General features: G+C 46.3%; 1 protein-coding gene across 1 annotated transcript in view; it reads left to right on the plus strand.

Moving 5' to 3' along the window:
- Positions 1 to 5,323: 5,323 nt before the first annotated feature.
- The window catches only part of P2rx7 (purinergic receptor P2X 7), a 42,906-nt gene continuing 29,288 nt past the window's right edge, over positions 5,324 to 18,941 (plus strand). Inside the window, exon 1 of the mRNA XM_076866698.2 lies at positions 5,324 to 5,448. Within this exon, the coding sequence (XP_076722813.1) occupies positions 5,324 to 5,448 (125 nt within the window). The remainder of the gene's footprint in view (positions 5,449 to 18,941) is intronic.

Consider the following 18,941-nt stretch of genomic DNA (forward strand, 5'->3'; position numbering starts at 1 on the left):
CATTTTACTTGTGTCAAGCAGTTGGCTCCTTCAGACAAAAACACACAAAATAACATCGTTTTCAATTTGCACCAAAAATCCAATGGTGGATCAATATAAGTTTCCTTTTATTCTGTTTTCCTACCTTTCCTTCATAGACAGATGAAGAAAACCACAGGCCCTTCATCCCCTAGAAATGTCAGGTGCCTCTCTGACCTCCACCATTGGCAGGAAAGCCTCAGTTCCCCCGTCCATCCCCAGACTTGGTGTTTAGGGTTGCAGAACGCCTCAGTTATCGTGTGACACAGCTGTCTTGACTAGGAGATAGATTTGCTTAAGTTCCCAAGGCTAGCACGTGGATCTGGCTCACATGGCGAGGAGTGCAGGAGAGATCTTGGGGTTAGGATAAATTCAGCATTCACAGGAAGGAGAGAGCAATTATACCCAGAATAATCTGCATGAGCCAAGTCGTTCCCTATGCCTGGGTGGAGTTAGGGGACAAAGAGGATGCTCTACCCTGTGTTGTGGGGATGGCAAGACTCAGAGAAGGTGATTCTGGGGGAAGGGAGGCAGAGAAATACAGCCAGCCTTCTGCTCCTGTGTCTTGGCCCTGGCTACTTGTGGGTTGTTACTTGGTTTACACTATTCCAGGAACAAATGTAAATAACCAGAAGAAACTCAGATGACACCAGAGATCACAAATCCTAAACCAGCTGAATCACTTGACAAGTCCTGGAGGATGACTGGGTGCAGAGGTGGGCAGTGGATGGTGTGGGTAGGCCCAGGCCCCTGTCATCATCTCATCCCAGAGACTGTTGTAACAAATGCCAGGTCTCCAAGTCTCAATGCTGCCTGGAGTTCCTGCTTTTCCTCCTGGCTCTCTGCTCTTGCTCACCATAGCAACTCCTTTGAATTCTCCTCCTGCTGGGTGCCTCCCCCTTGGCTCTTGTCAGGCAACCCTCCTCCTCACTCACTCAGGAAACAGACCTTTCTCACTGGGCTGCAACTGGACTGCCTTTCCCTCCCTCCCTCAGACACAGCATGACTCTGTCCAATAGAACTTTCTGCAGTGGTAGCTGTGTTCTGTCCCATCACTATCTGAAAGGTAGCCACTGGCCAGGTGTGGGCATTGAAACAGCTGGTATAACAGGAGGACTGGATTTTTTCACTTCATCTCATTTTAACTAATTTAAATATGAACAGCCATGTGTGGGAGAGGTCACTTACAGACAGCACCTGTATGGTGCAGCTGGAAGAGTACCAGAGTGCCCTTTTTTCTGCTAACCCTTGACATCACTAAGCAGGAGACTCCTGACCAATCTATCATACAAATTCTGAATTAGAGCATGAGAAGAAGGGAGAGAGAGTTGGAAAGGCACAAATATAGTGGGGAAAATATTGCTTTGACTTTTTTTAGTCATTGCAATTCTTGAGAGAGAAGCCACGGTGCACCATGGCTGGCAGGTGGTGCACCCCAGGGACAGTAAGACTCATGCCATTGCTGCAAAGCTGGCTGGTACTGACACAGACATGGAGTCTGAACAGGAGGAAGGACCAAACACCAACCAGGTAGAGGAGGGTGCGGTGTCCCCACTGGAGAATTATTTTAAAGGTTATCTTAGCATTTCCTACCTTAGTACAGAATGTGTGTGACTTGCAAGTCCCATTTTGTGTAGTGATTCAGCTCACTTCTGGTGGTTCCATGACATTCCCAATACTGACATAGCTTTTTAAATCTGACAAGTTCAAGTACCACATCCCCCTCCCCCATACAGTTAACCAATGGCTACGAGATGCCATTTTGGAGTAATTTGTTTCTCTGCTGATTTTAAGTGTTTTTATGGTACACCACGCTCCCACCTATTATGGGGTCAGTCTGTCGCCTGCTACTAGTGCTGCTTTATCTACACAGCTTGGGCCAGGCTCATATGTCCTCTTGTGGCCCCTGGCCATGCTCTTCCTGTGGGCTTTGGCGCATATTGCCTCCTGTTCTTCCTCCCCTCCCAGGGATCTCTGCTTAGTCTGGGCACTGGTGTCCTTCTTCAGCCCCCTCTAGGTCACAGTACCCTTGACCTGGACAGACCCATGGTTCCCTCTGCTCATTCCTCAGTGCAGCCAGAGGGGATTCTGCAAGGGTGCAAATGAGATCCTGCCATGCCCCTCTTTATGCACCTGGTATACCCACTGAATGCTCTTAGGATAAATTCCACATTCCTGACACACATAAGCCTGAATGGGAGTGACCTTCCTCCCCAGCATACATCGCCAAGGATCTGGGTGCAAGTAGTTTATTTGGGGGTGCCACCAGGAAGGGAGTGGGGAATTGGGCCAGGGAGGAGAAGGTGGCCAATGCATGAAGCAGAAAGTGTAGGTGTGACTGAGGGCATCTGGGTTCAGTCCCACTGGGGACCTCTGGGAGAAGCCCTGGAACTGGGGCATTTAACCAGCAGTGCCCCTGCCTTGGGACCTCTGTTCTCTGAAGGCCAGCTTTCCCTCCCTTCTGGCCCTCCTCCTGCCTCTCCTTATGAGGGCTGCCCAGATGTCAAGTCCATTCTGTGCCCTACCCATAGCCATATCCAACTGGACCACAGATCAATAGCTAAACCAATCAGATCCACTTCCCCTGGATTCTGTGGACATCTCACTCTGAAGGCTTTTTGCTCTCAGAGAAGCAGTGGGTGTCCAGAGAGACAGAAGAGGGACCACACAGCTACACACAGGACAAAAAGCAAGCCCAGTGTAGGGCAGTTTAGTTTCTGCTTCTAGTAACTAGTTTTCTTGTGGTTGGGCCACATTTCCTGCACTTGAGTTCTTTCCCCACCCTTTTCTTTCTTTATTACTTTTTGTTTTGCATGTGTGGTGCTGAGGATTAAACCCAGGGCCTTGTGCATGTGAGGCAAGCACTCTACCAACTGAGCTATATCCCTAGCCCAAAGTCATCACTGTTTTAAGCCAGGAGATTCTGAAGGTGCTTTGTTATTGCTGCATGATCTGCTCTGTCTTGACTGATACGAACACAAAAAAATGCTCAGAAAGAATGGCTGGAACTGCTGATTATGGAGAGAAGAGAGCTCTAGAAAGATAAGACGGAATCATGGAAGTTAAAGTTAGAAACCAGGAGAACAAGGGACCGGGGGAGTCATAGAAATCAAACAGAGAAATTGCTCCAAGAAGTATAGAAGGTTGGTGGTGCTGAATGTGCCCAGGGGTCAAGTAAAACAAGGAATAAAATATATCCACGAAATCTGGCGACCAAGAGGTTGTTGGCATCCTTCCTGAAAACAGCATCGTGCAGTGGTGGTGATGGTGAAATGGGACAGAGGGCTGAAGCAGGAAGGGACAACGGGGAAGATTCAGCGGCAGCGGGAGATGGCAGGAGCAAAGCCCTACAGAAGTGCTCTGCCTGCTCTGAACACTTCCTGTTCGTTGAATCATAAGAGGTGTGGCCATCTGTGTCTGGATCCTTTTGCTTAGCATGATGTTCTCAAGCTCTCCTGTGTTGTAGAATGTGTCAGTGCTTCTTTCCTTTTTACGGCTAAATCACATTTCTTTGAATATGTTGATTGGATGAAACTTTTGATGATCCATTCATCCATGGACGGACATTGGACTTGTCTGCCTGGGCAGAGCTGTATGCCTGAGTTTCTGGTGTTCTTGGGAATGCATGAATGAATGAGTGAACAGAGCAGTCCAAGGTCACAGAGTTGTTAGGACACAAAGGCAAGACTGGGGGCCAGGCAGCTAGCCCTCTGGAACCTGCATTCTAACCATCAGGCTTTACTGCCCAGTGCAAGTCCTGTTCATCTCCTTTTTTTAGAGATACAGGTTGCTGTGTCACTCAGAGTACTGGCAGGAAAGTTGTCACATACTCAGGTGGCATAACGGATGAGGGACCTTTTACAAAGGTGTGGGCAGAGTTAAGAAAAAGCATTGAGGGACAATGGGGCTGGGGCTAGCAGCACCCCGGTAAGGAGGGAGTGGTGGCACCAATATGCAACTGAGCAGGGAGGGGCCAGGAGACTCACGTCCAGCCTCTATTCTCCAGCCTCCTGACCTAGAAGTTAGGGAGGCCCTGATGCAGCTTATCTGGGTGAGAAAGAACAAATTAGCTCAGACTGGAAAACTAAAAATCTCCCTGGCCATTTACTAGCCTGGAATAACAGGAAAATGGATAAAGTCAGCCACAAAGATAACAGGGAACAATATGTCTCTGCATCTATGAAGTGATAATATTCCCATCCCATCTTTGACAAACTGCTGCTTTCTTCCTCCCTGAGAAACACGCCCCTCTGAAATCACACACAGTCAGAAATTGGCTATTTGCAGCGATATGACTTAGAATGAAATCTTTCACTCTTGCCCTGAGGATCTAAGTCACTCTGACCCAGAGAAGTGCCTCTGTGTGTACCTCAGATCTTCAGACAAAGGGTTTCTGGATATAAGGCTCGTCATTGATCTTGGCTTTATTGCTTCTAAGGAAACAGGGCCCTGAGTCCCCTTTGCAATCTATATTTGAAGTTGTCTGCTTTCCTCTGAGCCTATTGAAACATGACTTCATCTCAACTCCACCTTCCTTGGAATCCTACAGTAGCCTCATCTCCTCCCTTGTTTGGTGATGTCCTGGGTTCCCATGGTGGGGCATCTCCCTCACAGGAAGGTCAAGAAACACAGTGGACTGCCACTTAGTTCCTGGTGATCTGTGGCTGCTTGGGCTGTCATGGGTTCACCCCCGCCCCCAGGGCACAAAGGAGGATGGAGAGTAAATCTAGAGGATCAATTGGGAGAGATTCAGCATAGAAATAAAGTACCCCACCATCCAGAGTATTATCAAGGACAGGGGAAGGAAAAGGGGACACTTTCATTCAAGAAGTGCTCCTATACATCTGGGGTTGAATAAAGAGCTGTAGAAAGGAATCAATCTGTGAGTGGGGTTTGAGGCAATGGAAAGATCTAGGCTCTTTCCAGAGGCACAATGGAAGTATTGGGTCTCATGACATTTGAAGGGCTGCTCCTTTCTCCCAAATGAAATGAGTTCAAAAAAGCGAAAGGAAAGAGGGGAAAGGGAGAATTCTAAAAATGCCACACTCTGAACATCATCTTTGTGCAGGCATCTGGGGGAGGCCAGCTGGGGCAGGGTCCTCTGCCAGTCGGGCCTGTAGGACTTGGTTCTTCTTGTTTATCCCAGTCACATCTGGGGCAGTTGCCAGGGCCCGCCCCCACTCTGCCGTCATTGGAGGAGCTCAAAGTTAAAGGATCCCACTAAGAATCAGTACGTTTCATTTTGCGGTTCCTGGGGGGAAGTGGGCAGTCGCCCTGGCCTTGAGCAGGGAGCAAGCCTATCACCATGCCGGCCTGCTGCAGCTGGAGTGAGGTTTTCCAGTATGAGACAAACAAAGTCACCCGGATCCAGAGCGTGAATTATGGCACTATTAAGTGGATCTTGCATGTGATCATCTTTTCCTACGTGTGGTGAGTGGCACGGGGGTGAGCAAATCTCTGCAGCGGGGAAACCCCAAGGGTCCGGTTCAGGTGCACATCCTGAGTCCACGTGCCTTTCAAGGCTGAGGACCTCCCAGCAAGCCTGGAGGAAGCTGCGCAGGCTGCAGCCGGAGGAAGCCACCGAGGGAGGCGAGTGTGACTCGATTCAGCTCCAGCCCAAGCCTGCCAGGTGGCGCAGGGCTGGGCATGCCTGGGGAAGGTGGGAACACAGGGCGACACCCTGGATTTCCAGGGAGGAGGCAGGGATTTCAGGTACACCTGGTGATACTGTTGACGTCTGGATCACCATGCTGAGGGGAAGGAATAGGACCAGGCTTGTAAATGTCTCTGTGGGCTCCCTTTGTTTGTGTTTTGTTTTTTATTCATGTGTGGGTGTGGTGCTGGGGATCAACCCCCGGGTGTTGTGTCTAGAAGCTGCTCTACCACTGAGCCACAACCCCTGCCCCTGCTTTTATTATTTTAAAAACAGTTCATTGAGATTCATACCCTGTACAACTTGCTCATTTAAAATGTATAACTCGGTAGTTTTTAGTGTGTTCACAGAGTTGTGCGATTATCACCATAATCAATTTAATACATTTTCCTCTCCCAAAAAGAATCCTACACCCCTCAGCCATCGTATCCAGCCTGCCTCCCATACCCCCTCAGCTCCAGGCACCCACTAATCCACTTTCTGTCTCTGTGGATTTACCCTTTCTAGATATTTCATATAGATGGAATCATGCAGTGTACGGTCCTTTGTGACCCACCTTTTTTCTTTACCATGTTTTCAAATGTTCATCCATGTTGTAGCATGTATCAGTACTTCATGCTCTTTAGGGCTGAATAACAGTCCATTGCATGAATAGGTCACGTTTATTTATCCATTCATCAGTCGATGGACATTAAGGTTGTTTCTCTTTTGGGCCGTCACGAATAATGCGACCATGAACATTTGTGTCTGAGGTATGGCAGTGTGTTCTCATTTCTCTTGGATATGCACCTAGGAGTGGGACTGCTGGATCATATGCTAATGACATTTCACCCTCAGAGAAACAGATGGTCCGTTTCCCACAGCTGCTACATGTCTTCACATTTCTACCAGCAGAATGTGAGGATTCCAATCTCTCCACACCCTCACCTCACCTTTTTATTATAGCCAACCTAGTGGGCATGGGGTGGCGTCTCTTTGGGTTTGACTTCCATTTCCCTTAAGGCAAATGCCTTATTCTCTCTGGTGGTGGTGTGGTGGTGCTGCTGCTGCTGATAATGATAAATTGTATCCGCACAGGGAAACATTGTAGTGTACTAAGAGAACATCTATTTTATAATCACTTAACCTCTCTGAGCCTGATTCTGCATCTGTTCAAATCATTGTTGTGTCAAACAGGGAATATAGCTGGGTGTGGTGGTGCATATTTGTAATCAGAGACTTGGGAGGCTGAGGCAGGAGGATCACAAGTTCAAGGCCAGCCTCAGCAACTTAGCCAGACCCTATCTCAAAAGAAAAAAATAAGAAGTGCTTGAGATGTAGCTCAATTGTATAAGAGCCCTGGGTTCAACTCCCCAGTACTGAAAAGAGGGAGATAGCACCAAAATCCCTTATGAGCACCATTAACCGGTAGTTATTTTTAAACATTACATTTGTGAATGTAATTGGACATCCTGTCCTCTGAGTCTCAAAGTAACCACATCCAGGCTTGGATTTGAGATCTCAGGATGTAGATACACAATTTTTCTCCTATCTTTGGGCCTTGGTTCCCTCATCAATAAAATAGGGATCATTGTTGGGATCATTAAACGGGCTAATAAAGAGAGATGTATGGCACATAACAAGCCCCTGTCGGAGTGTTAGTCCTTATTAAAACACCATTGTTAGGATTATCATTATTTATTTCACACATTTACTATTTAACAAATATATATATATATATATATATATATATATATATATATATATATAAAAAAGCTAGAGGTCTGGGGTTGTGGTTCAGTGGTAGAGCACTCACCTAGCACGTGCGAGGTGCTGGGTTTGATATTGAGAACCACAAAAAAAGGAATGAATAAAACACTAAACAACTAAAAAAAAAAAAAGCTATAAAAAGGATAATTCTAGGGCCTGGGATTGTGGCTCAGCGGTAGAGCACTCACCTCAGCACCACATTAAAAAAGGCATTGTGTTGTGTCCATCTATACCTGGGGAATAAATGTTAAAAAAAAAAAAGATAACTCTACACAAAGTGCTTTTTTCCCCACTTTTAAAAAATCTGGTCCAATTAATTATACATGACAGTAGCATGCACTTTGACACATCATACATAAATGGAGTATAACTTCTCATTCTTCTGGTTGTACATGCTGTAGAATCACACTGGTCATGTAGTCATGTAAGCACATAGAGTAATAATGTCTGATTCATTCTAATATTCTTCCTAACCTCATACCCCTTTCCCTCCCTTCGCTCCTCTCTGTCAAATCCAAAGTAATTCTGTTCTTCCCTAGCCACGCCCCCCTATTGTGAATTAGCATCTGCATATCAGAGAAAACATTCAGCCTTTGGTTTGGGGGGATTGGCTTATTTCACTTAACATGATATTCTCCAGCTGTATCCATTTACTGGCCAGTGCCATAATTTCATTCTTCTTTGAGGCCGAGTAATATTCCATTGTGTATATATACCACATTTTTTTAATCTATTCATCTGTTGAAGGGCACCTAGGTTGGTTCCATAGTAGAGCTATTGTGAGTTGAGCTATAAATATGGATGTGGCTGTGTCCCTGTAGTATGCTGATTTTAAGTCTTTTGGGTATAAACCGAGGAGTGGGATAGCTGGGTCAAATGGTGGTTCCGTTCCAAGTTTTCTGAGGAATCTCCATACTGCTTTTCATAATGGTTGCACCAATTTGCAGTTCCACCAGCAATGTATGAATGTGCCTTTTCCTGCACATCCTCGCCAATATTTATTGTTGCTTGTATTCTTGTTAACTGCCACTCTGATTGGAGTGAGATGAAATCTTAGAGTAGTTTTGATTTGCATTTGCATTTCTCTAATTGCTAAAGGTGTTGAACATTTTTTCATATATTTGTTGATTGATTGTATTTCTTCTTCTGTCAAGTGTCTGTTCAATTCCTTAGCCCATTTATTGATTGGGCTATTTTTTTTTTTTCTGTTAAGCTTTTTGAGTTCCTTATATATCCTAGAGATTAGTGCTCTATCTGAGATGCGTGTGGTAAAGATTTTCTCCCATTCTGTAGGCTCTCTCTTCATGTTACTGTTTCCTTTGTTAAGAAGATTTTTAGTTTGAATCCATCCCATTTATTGATTCTTGATTTTATTTCTTGCACTTTAGGAGTCTTGTTAAGGAAGTCAGATCCTAGGCAGACGTGGTAAAGATTTAGGCTTACATTTTCCTCTATTGAGCGCTAGGTCTCTATTCTTGTGCCTAAGTCTTTGATCCACTTTGAGTTGAGTTTCATGCAGGGTGAGAGATAGGGCTTTAATTTCATTCACAAAATGCTTTTTTTTTACTGTTTTATTTAAATATATAAATTCAAAGAAAAAATATTGCTAATTTGCTTTCTTCCTCTTTGTTAATGGAGTAACTATTAACGTTTCACCAAATGGGGTCTCATAGCTCACAGCTTGGGAATGCTGCCTTAAGTCACAGGCAACCAGGACACAGCCAGCTGTGATGCAGTAGACCACAGGACTGGGAGAGGTAGTTTGCACCAGGTAGGACAGACCTGGATCACAAGCGGAAGTCCAGACAAGCCAAGCTTGCTTAGGACATAGCAGTCAGTGGGGGGCTCTTGGGCTGAAAGGGCAAAGAGCCAGGCTAAGGAAGTAAAGTGAAGCCTCAGTTCTGAGCATGGTGAACAAGGCAGGGGCTGGCTACAGGAGAGTAAGGCAAGAGCCTGATCAGCTTCTTGGTCTCTCCCAACCAAGTCTATATCTGGAGTTGAAGGCAAGGAGGCATCGACGAGAGGCTTCAGGCAGCTCCAGCTTGCTGGGCTGTAGGATCGTGGGGACAGGATGCTGACCAGGACTGTCAGTCAGGGTTTGGGGTAGTAAGTGACAAAAACCTAACTCAAGTTAATCACAAAGCCACCGTGTGGGCTCTATTGGATCATGAAACTGGGCAATTAAAGAGATGGGGCTGTCCTCAGACAGGAATGAACATGAGTTTAAACTAGGTCACTGGGGTGGGGCTCTCTCCCCAAATCTGTTTGGCTCTACAGATGCTCCTTGGCTTATGACAGAATTATGTCCTGAGAGATCCACTGAAAATTAAAAATATACTAAGTCCAAAATGCATTCGATACATCTATCCCATTGAACATCACAGCTCAGCAAAGCAGCACACCGTACAGCGCAGTTGTGATCGTGATTGCTGGCTGTCTGGGAGCTGAGGCTCACAGCAGCAAGAGAGAGTGCTGGGGGCCAGAGCTGTGGCTCAGTGGTAGAGTGCTTGCCTAGCATGTGTGAAACACTGAGTTCAATCCCCAGCTTCACATAAAAATAAACAAATAAAAGTATTAAGGTATTGTGTCCATCTACAACTAAAAAAAAAAAAAAAGCTCAGGAAAAAATTATCAAAATTAGAAATACAGTTTCTACTGAATGCCTATTCATACAATTTGTAAAGTCAAAAATCATAAGTCCAATCACTGCTTGTTTGGGAACGGTCTGTATGTGGTTTCCTTCTTGATCAGGCTGAATAGCAAGATGACATATCCTCACACCCTCTCCAGCAGCTTCAGGAGAACAAATCAATCTCTCCTGACAACTCTGGTAAGAAGGTCCCAAGGAAGACTCTGATTGGTCAGATCTGAGTTAGGGGTCCCCTCCCTAAACCAATCACTGTAGCTAAAGGGATGGTGTCTTCTGAATTGTCAGCCTTGGGTCATGTGCTGGCTCCTGTGCCAGGAATTAGGGAGAAGAGGACAGAGTGAGCCTCCCCTGAACCACTCCCAGTGGATTTGCCTTAGGAAAGAATTCTGTTACCAAAAGAAATGGGAGGAGGCAATGGAGAGGGTACACACAAAAAGACAAATATATCTTTCAAGGTCATTTTAAAAGCCAGAAATTTCAGGGACCTCTGAAGACTACTCTGTAGTCTTGGTTTGTCTCAGCCTTGCAGCTGGGCTGTGGAGACTCTGCCTCAGATCATTGCTGAGGCTGGGCCCTTCATATTCTTACCTCAGCCCCTCTCAGTCTCCCTAGGAGCCCTGCTCCCTACTGGCCCATGGGGTCTGCTGACTCATCCTGGTACTTGACCTCTATTTGGTTTGCTAGTGACCACCAAGTTATCATCCAAGCTCCCTAAGAGAGGCTGGGCCTCCTCCAGCTGAGTAGAAGTGAGGCCACCACAGAGGTGGTAGAGGCATCAGAAGCCAGGGAGGAGCAAATCCAACACAGCCCAGCCCCGGGGGCCCCTGGGAACAGAACTATGAGGAGATTCACCACATGCTCAACCCACCCTTGGTTCTGGGTGATGCGATTGAGTTTGGGGAGCCATGGGGTCAAACAAGACCCACTTCAGGAGGAGACCCCTGTAGGAGGAAAAGACTCCCACCATGTGACACAGACAACCAAGAGAATAGTCGTTGAAAGGTCTGGAAGCAAAATAGGAGCAGCAGGAAGGAGGGAATGCTCCAGAACCTGGTGAGAGAGGAGGGAGGAGCAGGGGCCAGGGCACGGAAAGGGTGGGAATCTGACTCGCAGTGCCAAGAGAAGCCTCCGAAGAGTCCGACACGGGAGTGGAACCGTCTCACTTGTGTGTCTTAAGGCCACTGAGCTGAGTTGGATTGTGTTGGGACAAGAATGAGATGTAGGGACCAGCAAGAGGCTGCTGAGGTCAGCCAGATGAGAGAAAATGGCGATGGGTGGAATGGGATGTTAGAGTTGGGCAGACGTGGGCCAAGGCGGGATGTGCTCTGGAGACAGGACTGGTGGATTTGCTGGGGGTGAAGGAAGACTTAGGATTCTGGTGGATGATGATGACGATGCCCTCTCCCCCATGTGCAGGACCCAGGAGAGGCGTTGCAGCATTGCCAGGGATATCAAGCCAGAAATGCCCCAACTCCTACCATCGAGCTGCATCCTTTTAATAATGTTGAACATCAAAACATGGAAAAAAAACCTGAAAATAATATCAAAACAACGCCACAAAAATGCATTGTGCTTTTTTTTTTTCCCTTCAGTATTGGGGATTGAACTAAGGGTTGCTGTACCCTGACCTTCATCCCCAGGGCTTTTAATTTTTTGCTTTGAGATAGGGTCTCACTAAGTTGCTGAGGCTGGCCTTAAACCTGGATTCTCCTGCCTCAGTGTTCTGAGTAGCTGGGATTACAGGCACGCACCCCTGTGCCTGGCAAGTGAGGGCTTTTCAAGTGAATGACTTTTAGGAAAAGCTGCCTGGGGGACTTTTCCTATTTTGCTATTCGGTGGCAGAGGCTTCTGGGTGGACAGGTTTCTGGGGATGGCAGCAACCCTGCCTCCCACCTGGGGCTGGACCCTTTCAGCCTTCCTGGGCCGTTAGCACAGCCTGAGAAGAGGATTATGAACCACATGGATGTCACCTGGCCAGAGAATATAGTGCCTGAAAGGGGAGTCAAAGGGGTGCTGGAGGAGGGCCAGAGTGTAGACAGCCTTGAGCTCCACCCTGGTATCGGGAGAGCATGGAGAGACATCTCCCTGCACCTCCACATCTCTCTATGAAAATGTTCAAACACAAAAACATTAAGGGTTTTATACCTATTGTTTCATATTAGAGAAATTCTGTGTCATATGTAATAATACCTGCTGAGCACTGTGAGTGCTTAGCATGTGCCAGGTTCTGTTTTTAACATGAGATGTGGGTTAGCCTATTTGACCCTTGCAGATAATCCTATAAGACTGGTTCTTGAAGTGAGCAATCATGACTTGAACACCAGAACTATGTTCAGAGGAATCCCACCTTCCGAGCTCTGTCTCTAATAGAGGTTGCAACTGAATTTCCCAGCCTCCTTTGCAGCTAGGATGTAGCATGAGACCCAAGCTTTTCTAGTTTACATACCATGCAGCACTTTGGTATGCAGGGAACAACATGGGATGGTGGGTATGAGCAGAATTCAAATTTAGGAACATAAGGAGGGAATGCTTTGACCTGGGAGTTCCCCTTCCCTGCACCCCAGGCTTTAGAAGGTCCTGCTCTGTTCCTTTACCAACAGTGAGCTTCCCTGTGGATTACGGGGCATGTGAAGCTGTATTAATTTCTATGTTACTGAACAATAGAATATAAAGCAGCCCCACAGGTGGAAATCAAGATTCAGGGCCCTGAGTTCTTGCCTGGAGATGGAGGAAAAAGCCACATCAGAGCTCCTTGGCTGCTGGCAGAATTCAGTTCAACGAGGCTGTAGGACTGAGAGCCCTGTTTTCTTGCTGGCTGTCAGATCCTGAATCCATCTTTGTTCCTCACCATGTAGCCCTCCCAGTCCTCAAACCTTGACAGTGGGAAGAATCGTTCTTGTGCTTCACGTGCTTTCCTGGAACCAGGTGAAGAAAACTCTGCTTTTAAAGGACTCATGTGATTGTGTTGGGCCCAGAAAGATGATCCTCCTGTTCCAAGATCAACTGTACCATGTAACATAACCTAGTTGGGGAGGAGAATATCCATCATAGCCCAAGGTTCTGGGGGTCATGCAGGGTATACACACAAGATGCCGGACATCCTGGGGCCATTGTAGAATTCTGCCATCACAGGGGCAGAATGTGCCCACCCACCCCACTATAGTCCTGGTAACCAAGACACCAGAATTTTCTTTTTAAGTGGCCCTGAGCCTCTTTCCAGATTTGGCCTCCTGAAAGCACACCACAGTGCCCATGAGCCTTGTAGGCCCAGGGGTAGCCAGTGGGCAATTCTTATAGGTGGAAGGCATGGAGGGAGTGTGGGCGTGTGGTCTGAGTCATACACACAGTGTGCAGCAGGAGCCAGAAGAGAGATGAGAAGGTGTGGGCTGTGGACCAGGAGCCTCTTTAACCAGCACTTTCATGTTCTAGCACAGAATTCTAAGGAGCCTAAGAACTCTAAATTTGAATCTGACCTTCCATGTTGTAAGGAAGGTATATTTGTCAGCATACATGAGCAAACTCATTTTATTTTAAAGTTTGTTATGGCTTTCAAATGTTTAAACATGATTCCAAGGTGCCTCTGGAGCCTGTACATGCATTTGGACCTCTGCTTGTTCTCTTGCCCAGGTATAAGTTTCTTAAGGTTGCTGTACTATAACAAGTAAGCACCAACTTGGTTTCTTAAAACAACAGAAATGTATTCTTCCATAGTTCAGGAAGCCAATATTACTGGGCTGAAATCAAAATGTCAGCAGGGCCATAATACCTCTACAGGTTCTTAGGGAAAATCTGTTCCTGGCCTCTTTAAGCTTCTGCTGGCTGCAGGTGTCCCTTGGCTTGTGGCCACATCATTCTAGTCCTCAAGACCAGTGTCTTCCATTCTCTCTCTGCTCTATCTTCCACAGGACCTACTGTGTGCATCAAATCTCTCTGTGTGTCCCTTTCATGAGGACACATGTGATGGCATTTAGGGTTCACCTAGCTAATCCAGGATAAGCTCAAGCCTTAATCATATTTACAAAGACTCTTTTCCCTAATAAGATTCCAGGGGTTAGGACTTGATATCTTTGTGGCCATTATATGCAGTATACTATAGGAGGTGACCTTGATGGCATCCTCATGCAAGGAGTGGCAGTGGCTGCGATCTGGCACCCATTCCCAAACACTATTGGCATGAGCTGCTCCCTGTTTGTGAGTTCCCACATAAGGGTGGAGCTGTGGCTGCCAGAAATCTTTTTCTAGAACAGTGCCTGCTCCCTGGGTATTGTTCCAGGCTGTGTAGTGTCTGCGCAGAACTGATTCAGCCCTCAGAGATTATATGAACTGCCTAACATCCTTTAAATTGTTTTGTCCTTATTTTTTCACAACTTTATTGAGGTATAATTTACATATTATGAGATCACTCAAAATTTTAAGTATGCACTTTAGTGACTTTATGTAACTTTATCAGGTTGTATGACCATGGCCACAGTTCAGTTTCAACACATTTTGTCACCCCATGAGGACCCCACATGCCCATTGCCAGACACTCCCTGCTCCTGCCCCCAGGGGTTGCCCATCCCAAGGCAATCGCTGATTTATTCTCTGCCTCTGTGGATTTGCCTTTTTTAGATCGTTTTCTTCCTAAACTCAGCAAAATGGATCCAATTATTTAGAACTAGAAACCCTGCCAATAGAATTACCTTTATTATTTTAGAAGAAGGAACAGTGACTCTGATGGTTTAGATACCTTGCCTAAGGTCACCTGGCTAATCAGAGGTAGAGCCGGGACTGGATCTGAGCACCTCACCCAGTTCCCTGCTCTCACTAGAGCAAGACTATAGGGAGGGACACCGTGTAGGGGACTCCTGGGTCACCCAGGTGGGAGTGGGTGGGGGCCTGGGCTGAAGAGGTGACAATGGTAGAGGAGAAAGGTAGCTGGAGTAGAGAACTTTTAGGAAGATTAGAACAGTACTTGTAATTGAGTGGATGAGGGGGAAGAGGGACATGAGGGTCCAGCAGTGTGCCATGTTCCTGCTTGGTGGTGGAATAATTTCCCAGGATAGGAAATGCAGGGGAAGAAGCCAGTTTGGGGTAGAAGATGAGCTCAGAAACCAAAGGCACCCAGTCCAAGGTGCCTCTGGGACCTGTACAGACTTATTTTGATGGTATTGGACACGTGAGTCCAGAGCTGTAGATACAGGTCTCTCTATGGCCAGCATGCAGATGGTAAGTAGAACCCCAAGAGGAAGCTGCAGTTGGCCAGCAAGAGAAACAAGGAGCCCTAGAACAGACCTCGAGCAGCACTAACCTTCAGGGGTAGGGAGCACAGAAGTACCCAGAGGATTTTGAGAATGGAAACCACAGAGATCAAAGAAGTCAAGGGACTGTGGATTCTTGGAAGTTAAGGGAAGAAGAGGGAAGTGGTACCTGGTCACTGGTGTCCACTGCCACTTAGAGTTGTGCAACCATCTCAGGAAGATCAGGCCCATGGTGTGTCTGCTGGATTTAGTGGAAATCGCTTGGCAAGGGAGGCCCTAGAGAAGCGGTGGAGGTGGGAGCCAGACTAAAGTGGGTGGAGGAGTGAATGGAAACGCGGAAAAGGATGTGGTGACTCACTCTTTCAAAAGACTCGGCTACAGGGGAGCAGAGAGACATGGAGCAGTGTATAAGAGTGCGGGACTGAGCGAGGGTTTATTTTTAAGATGAGATGTGGTATTTAAATGCAGATGGTGAAGAGACAGGAGAGGAGGGGAGTCGATGGGAACAAGTGGAAATCATCCTCATTATCATCGTTATGTTTATTGTCACCAACGAGCAATCACAGGAACACTTGCTCTGTTCTGAGGCTGCTCTGATTGATAGACCTTTTTTACTTGGAGCCTAGTCCTTTCAGCTCTAAGTCTGACCCCTCTGGTCCCAGCCCTGTCCTGTGTTCCTTCTGCATTCCACATGGCTCTATGCTGCTTGCAACTCTCCTCTCCACCACACTAATTTCCCTGAGCCCTCGGGCCAGCACCTCCCCACTATCCAGACCCTTGACTGTTCTGGGGAGACTCAGAAAATACACTAAGTCTGAATTTGAAACAAATCAAAGAATTTTATTTTACCTCTATTTCCCTGGCGAGGGACACTTCTGCCATGCCCAAACGACCTTCTGATAGAAGCGCACCAGGCTGTCTGTGGTTCCAATATTTAAGGAAGAATAGCACATCCTATGAATCTGCAAATTGCAAGCAAGCAGGGTTCAAGGGCTGAAAAAAAAACAGTGAGCAGAGCAGAGTCAGACGACCGCATCCTGGGTTCAAGCCCAGTTGTGGTTGTACATCCTGGGTTCAAGTGTATTTACAGACGTATGAAGCACAGAAAACCAGTTTTTTAAATAATTCTTAAAAACAGCTTATATAACAGTTTCACACGGGAACCATAAAGATGGAGTCATTGGTTATACTTACTATTTTATTAGTCTCTATATTTTTAATCTATAATCTATAATTTATCAATTGTATTGATTAATTCAGACCATAACATTGACCCTCTCGGCCAAGCCCACGTGGCCACCACCGAGTTTGTGAAGACCCTCCTAAAAGGTGGTGTGCTGGGGCTAGGGCTCAGTGGTAGAGTGCTCGCCTAGCCCGTGCAAGGCCCTGGGTTCAATCCTCAGCACCACATAAAAATAAATTTTAAAAAAAGGTATTGTGTCCAATTACAAATAAAAAATAAATATTAAAAAAAAAAAAAGGCGATGTGCTCACTCTTGCTTTGCTGGTGGAAGCATGAAGTGGTTCTCTGTGGTCTGACAAGGGAGCGGAGATGTAAATGTGTACGGCCTTTGGCTAGATGTTCCTCCTCAGGAGCTAGCGCCCTGGGTGGAAGAAGATGGAGAAGATGCTTGTGTGAATGTTCCTGGTGACACAGGTGGAGGGCAGACAGTGAGCGCAGTGGTCAGGCCCTGGGCTGGGTGTGAGTTAAACAGATGTGAAAGCAATTCATGCTCAGGGCTCTCCTTTCACTTTGGAGCTACCTTTGCTCAGGAAGCCCAGGCGCTGTCAGCTAGAGACAGACTTTGCTGAGAGGCACTTCTTCCCGGCCCAGCTCTGAGAACTGTCTCGTCATGCTGTCTGGGGGCCAGCTCTGCGGGTATAAGTCCGTGAGAGTCCTTCATATTCACAGCATGTGGGTTGGGACCCTGAAGAACACCTTCCTGGTGGGCACCTGCATCTACATCTGGTGAGTCAGGCTGTGAGCCAGCCAAGGGCCACACAGCCCACCTCCCTTCACCTCCCCATGCCTGTCACTGAGTGTCCCCCTCTTCAGCAGGAATGGCCTATGGGAGCCCCTGGGATGGCCCTGGCTCTTCTCATGTCAGCTTTCTTCCTCGGCCAGATTCTCCCCAGCTCTCCTCTCCCCACCTCCATCTTACCCATCCTTCCAGGCCCAGTTAAATCCCCTGTCCCTCATGCCCTCTTTGTTCCAGGGACCAAAGGCTTTGCCTGCTGCAGAGAACAAGGAACCACAGCTTCTTAGAGCTGAAAGGACATGGGGATTAGTGAGCCCAGAGTTATCCCCTCACTCAGGGATCAAACCCAAGGCCCAGAGAGATGACATGGCTTATCTGAGTAACCAAGCAAGGGCAAGAGAATACAGCAGGGGCGGTCATGAACATATTCCTTCCAAAGGGCAGAATATTGTAAACTCTCTTTCGTTCCCTCTTTTTTCTTTGATAAAGCTCTGGCACATTTTAATTCCTAAAATTTATACATTCCTCATGATACAAAGACAGGTTTCTGATTATGAGACAGTTGGGTTCTATTAAAGCTGATCTAGAACAAGTTGCACATTCTGGAATGAACACAGAGAGAGATCAGAATTGAGCTCCCCCAATGGTGGGTCAAACTGACCCAGTATTGTTCTGGGACAATATTGCGGTGTCCAACTCAAAACACATCATTACATTATCATGTATGTGTTTTGGGGCTGGGGGAGATGTGTTACTGAACAAGTGTTATCTGTGTCACGTGTGCTGATTTGTCCCAAGTCTGGATCTCTAGGCCCAACATATTTTTCCCCAATATCTTCCTTCCTTTCTTTTTCTTTCATTCTTCTCATTATTAAGTTTTAGTGGTACTAAGGATTGAACCCAGGGCTTTGATCATGTCAGGCAGGCACTCTCCCATTGAGCTATATCCCCAGCCCTTGACAATTTTTCTCTCTAAATGAATGTCATAGAAATTCTGGCATGTGTTGTGAATAATGTAGCTCCCATGTGCCACCATGTGATCTAAGAAATAAAACATTACCGACCCAGTTGTGTGCCCTGAAAACCCATCCATCATCCCATTCTTTCCTCTCTCATAAAATCATGTTGAATGTGCTGTTTGCATTCCCTTGTTTGTTTTGATAGTTCTACAGACATATGTCAATGTCTATAAAAATATATAGCTTTTAGCTCTTCTTTATTGAGGTAAAATTCATATACCTCAATTCATATAACATATGAATTTTAAACATATGACTTGTTAAAGTGAACAAGTCCATGGCATTTAGTATATTCACCATGCTTACAACAACATCCTCTATCTAATACCCAAATACACTCATTGCCTTAAAAGGAAATATCATATTTATTAAGTGTTACACTTCATTTCTCCCTCCCCTCTCCTCTGGCAAGCACCAGTCTACTCTATCTCTGTGGATTTACCTTTTCTGAATGTTTCACTTATAAACGGAATCATAGGAGATGACCTTTGTGCCTGGCTTCTTTCACTTAGGAGACAATGTTCTTGAGCTTTATCGACACTTTAGCATGTATCAGTACTACGTTCTTTTTTATGGCTGCAGAGTATTCTATTGTATCTGTAGACCGTATTTTGTCTATCCATTCATCATTTG

The sequence above is a fragment of the Callospermophilus lateralis genome, chromosome 1, assembly GCF_048772815.1.
Source record: "Callospermophilus lateralis isolate mCalLat2 chromosome 1, mCalLat2.hap1, whole genome shotgun sequence".
In the NCBI taxonomy this organism is placed as follows: domain Eukaryota; kingdom Metazoa; phylum Chordata; class Mammalia; order Rodentia; family Sciuridae; genus Callospermophilus; species Callospermophilus lateralis.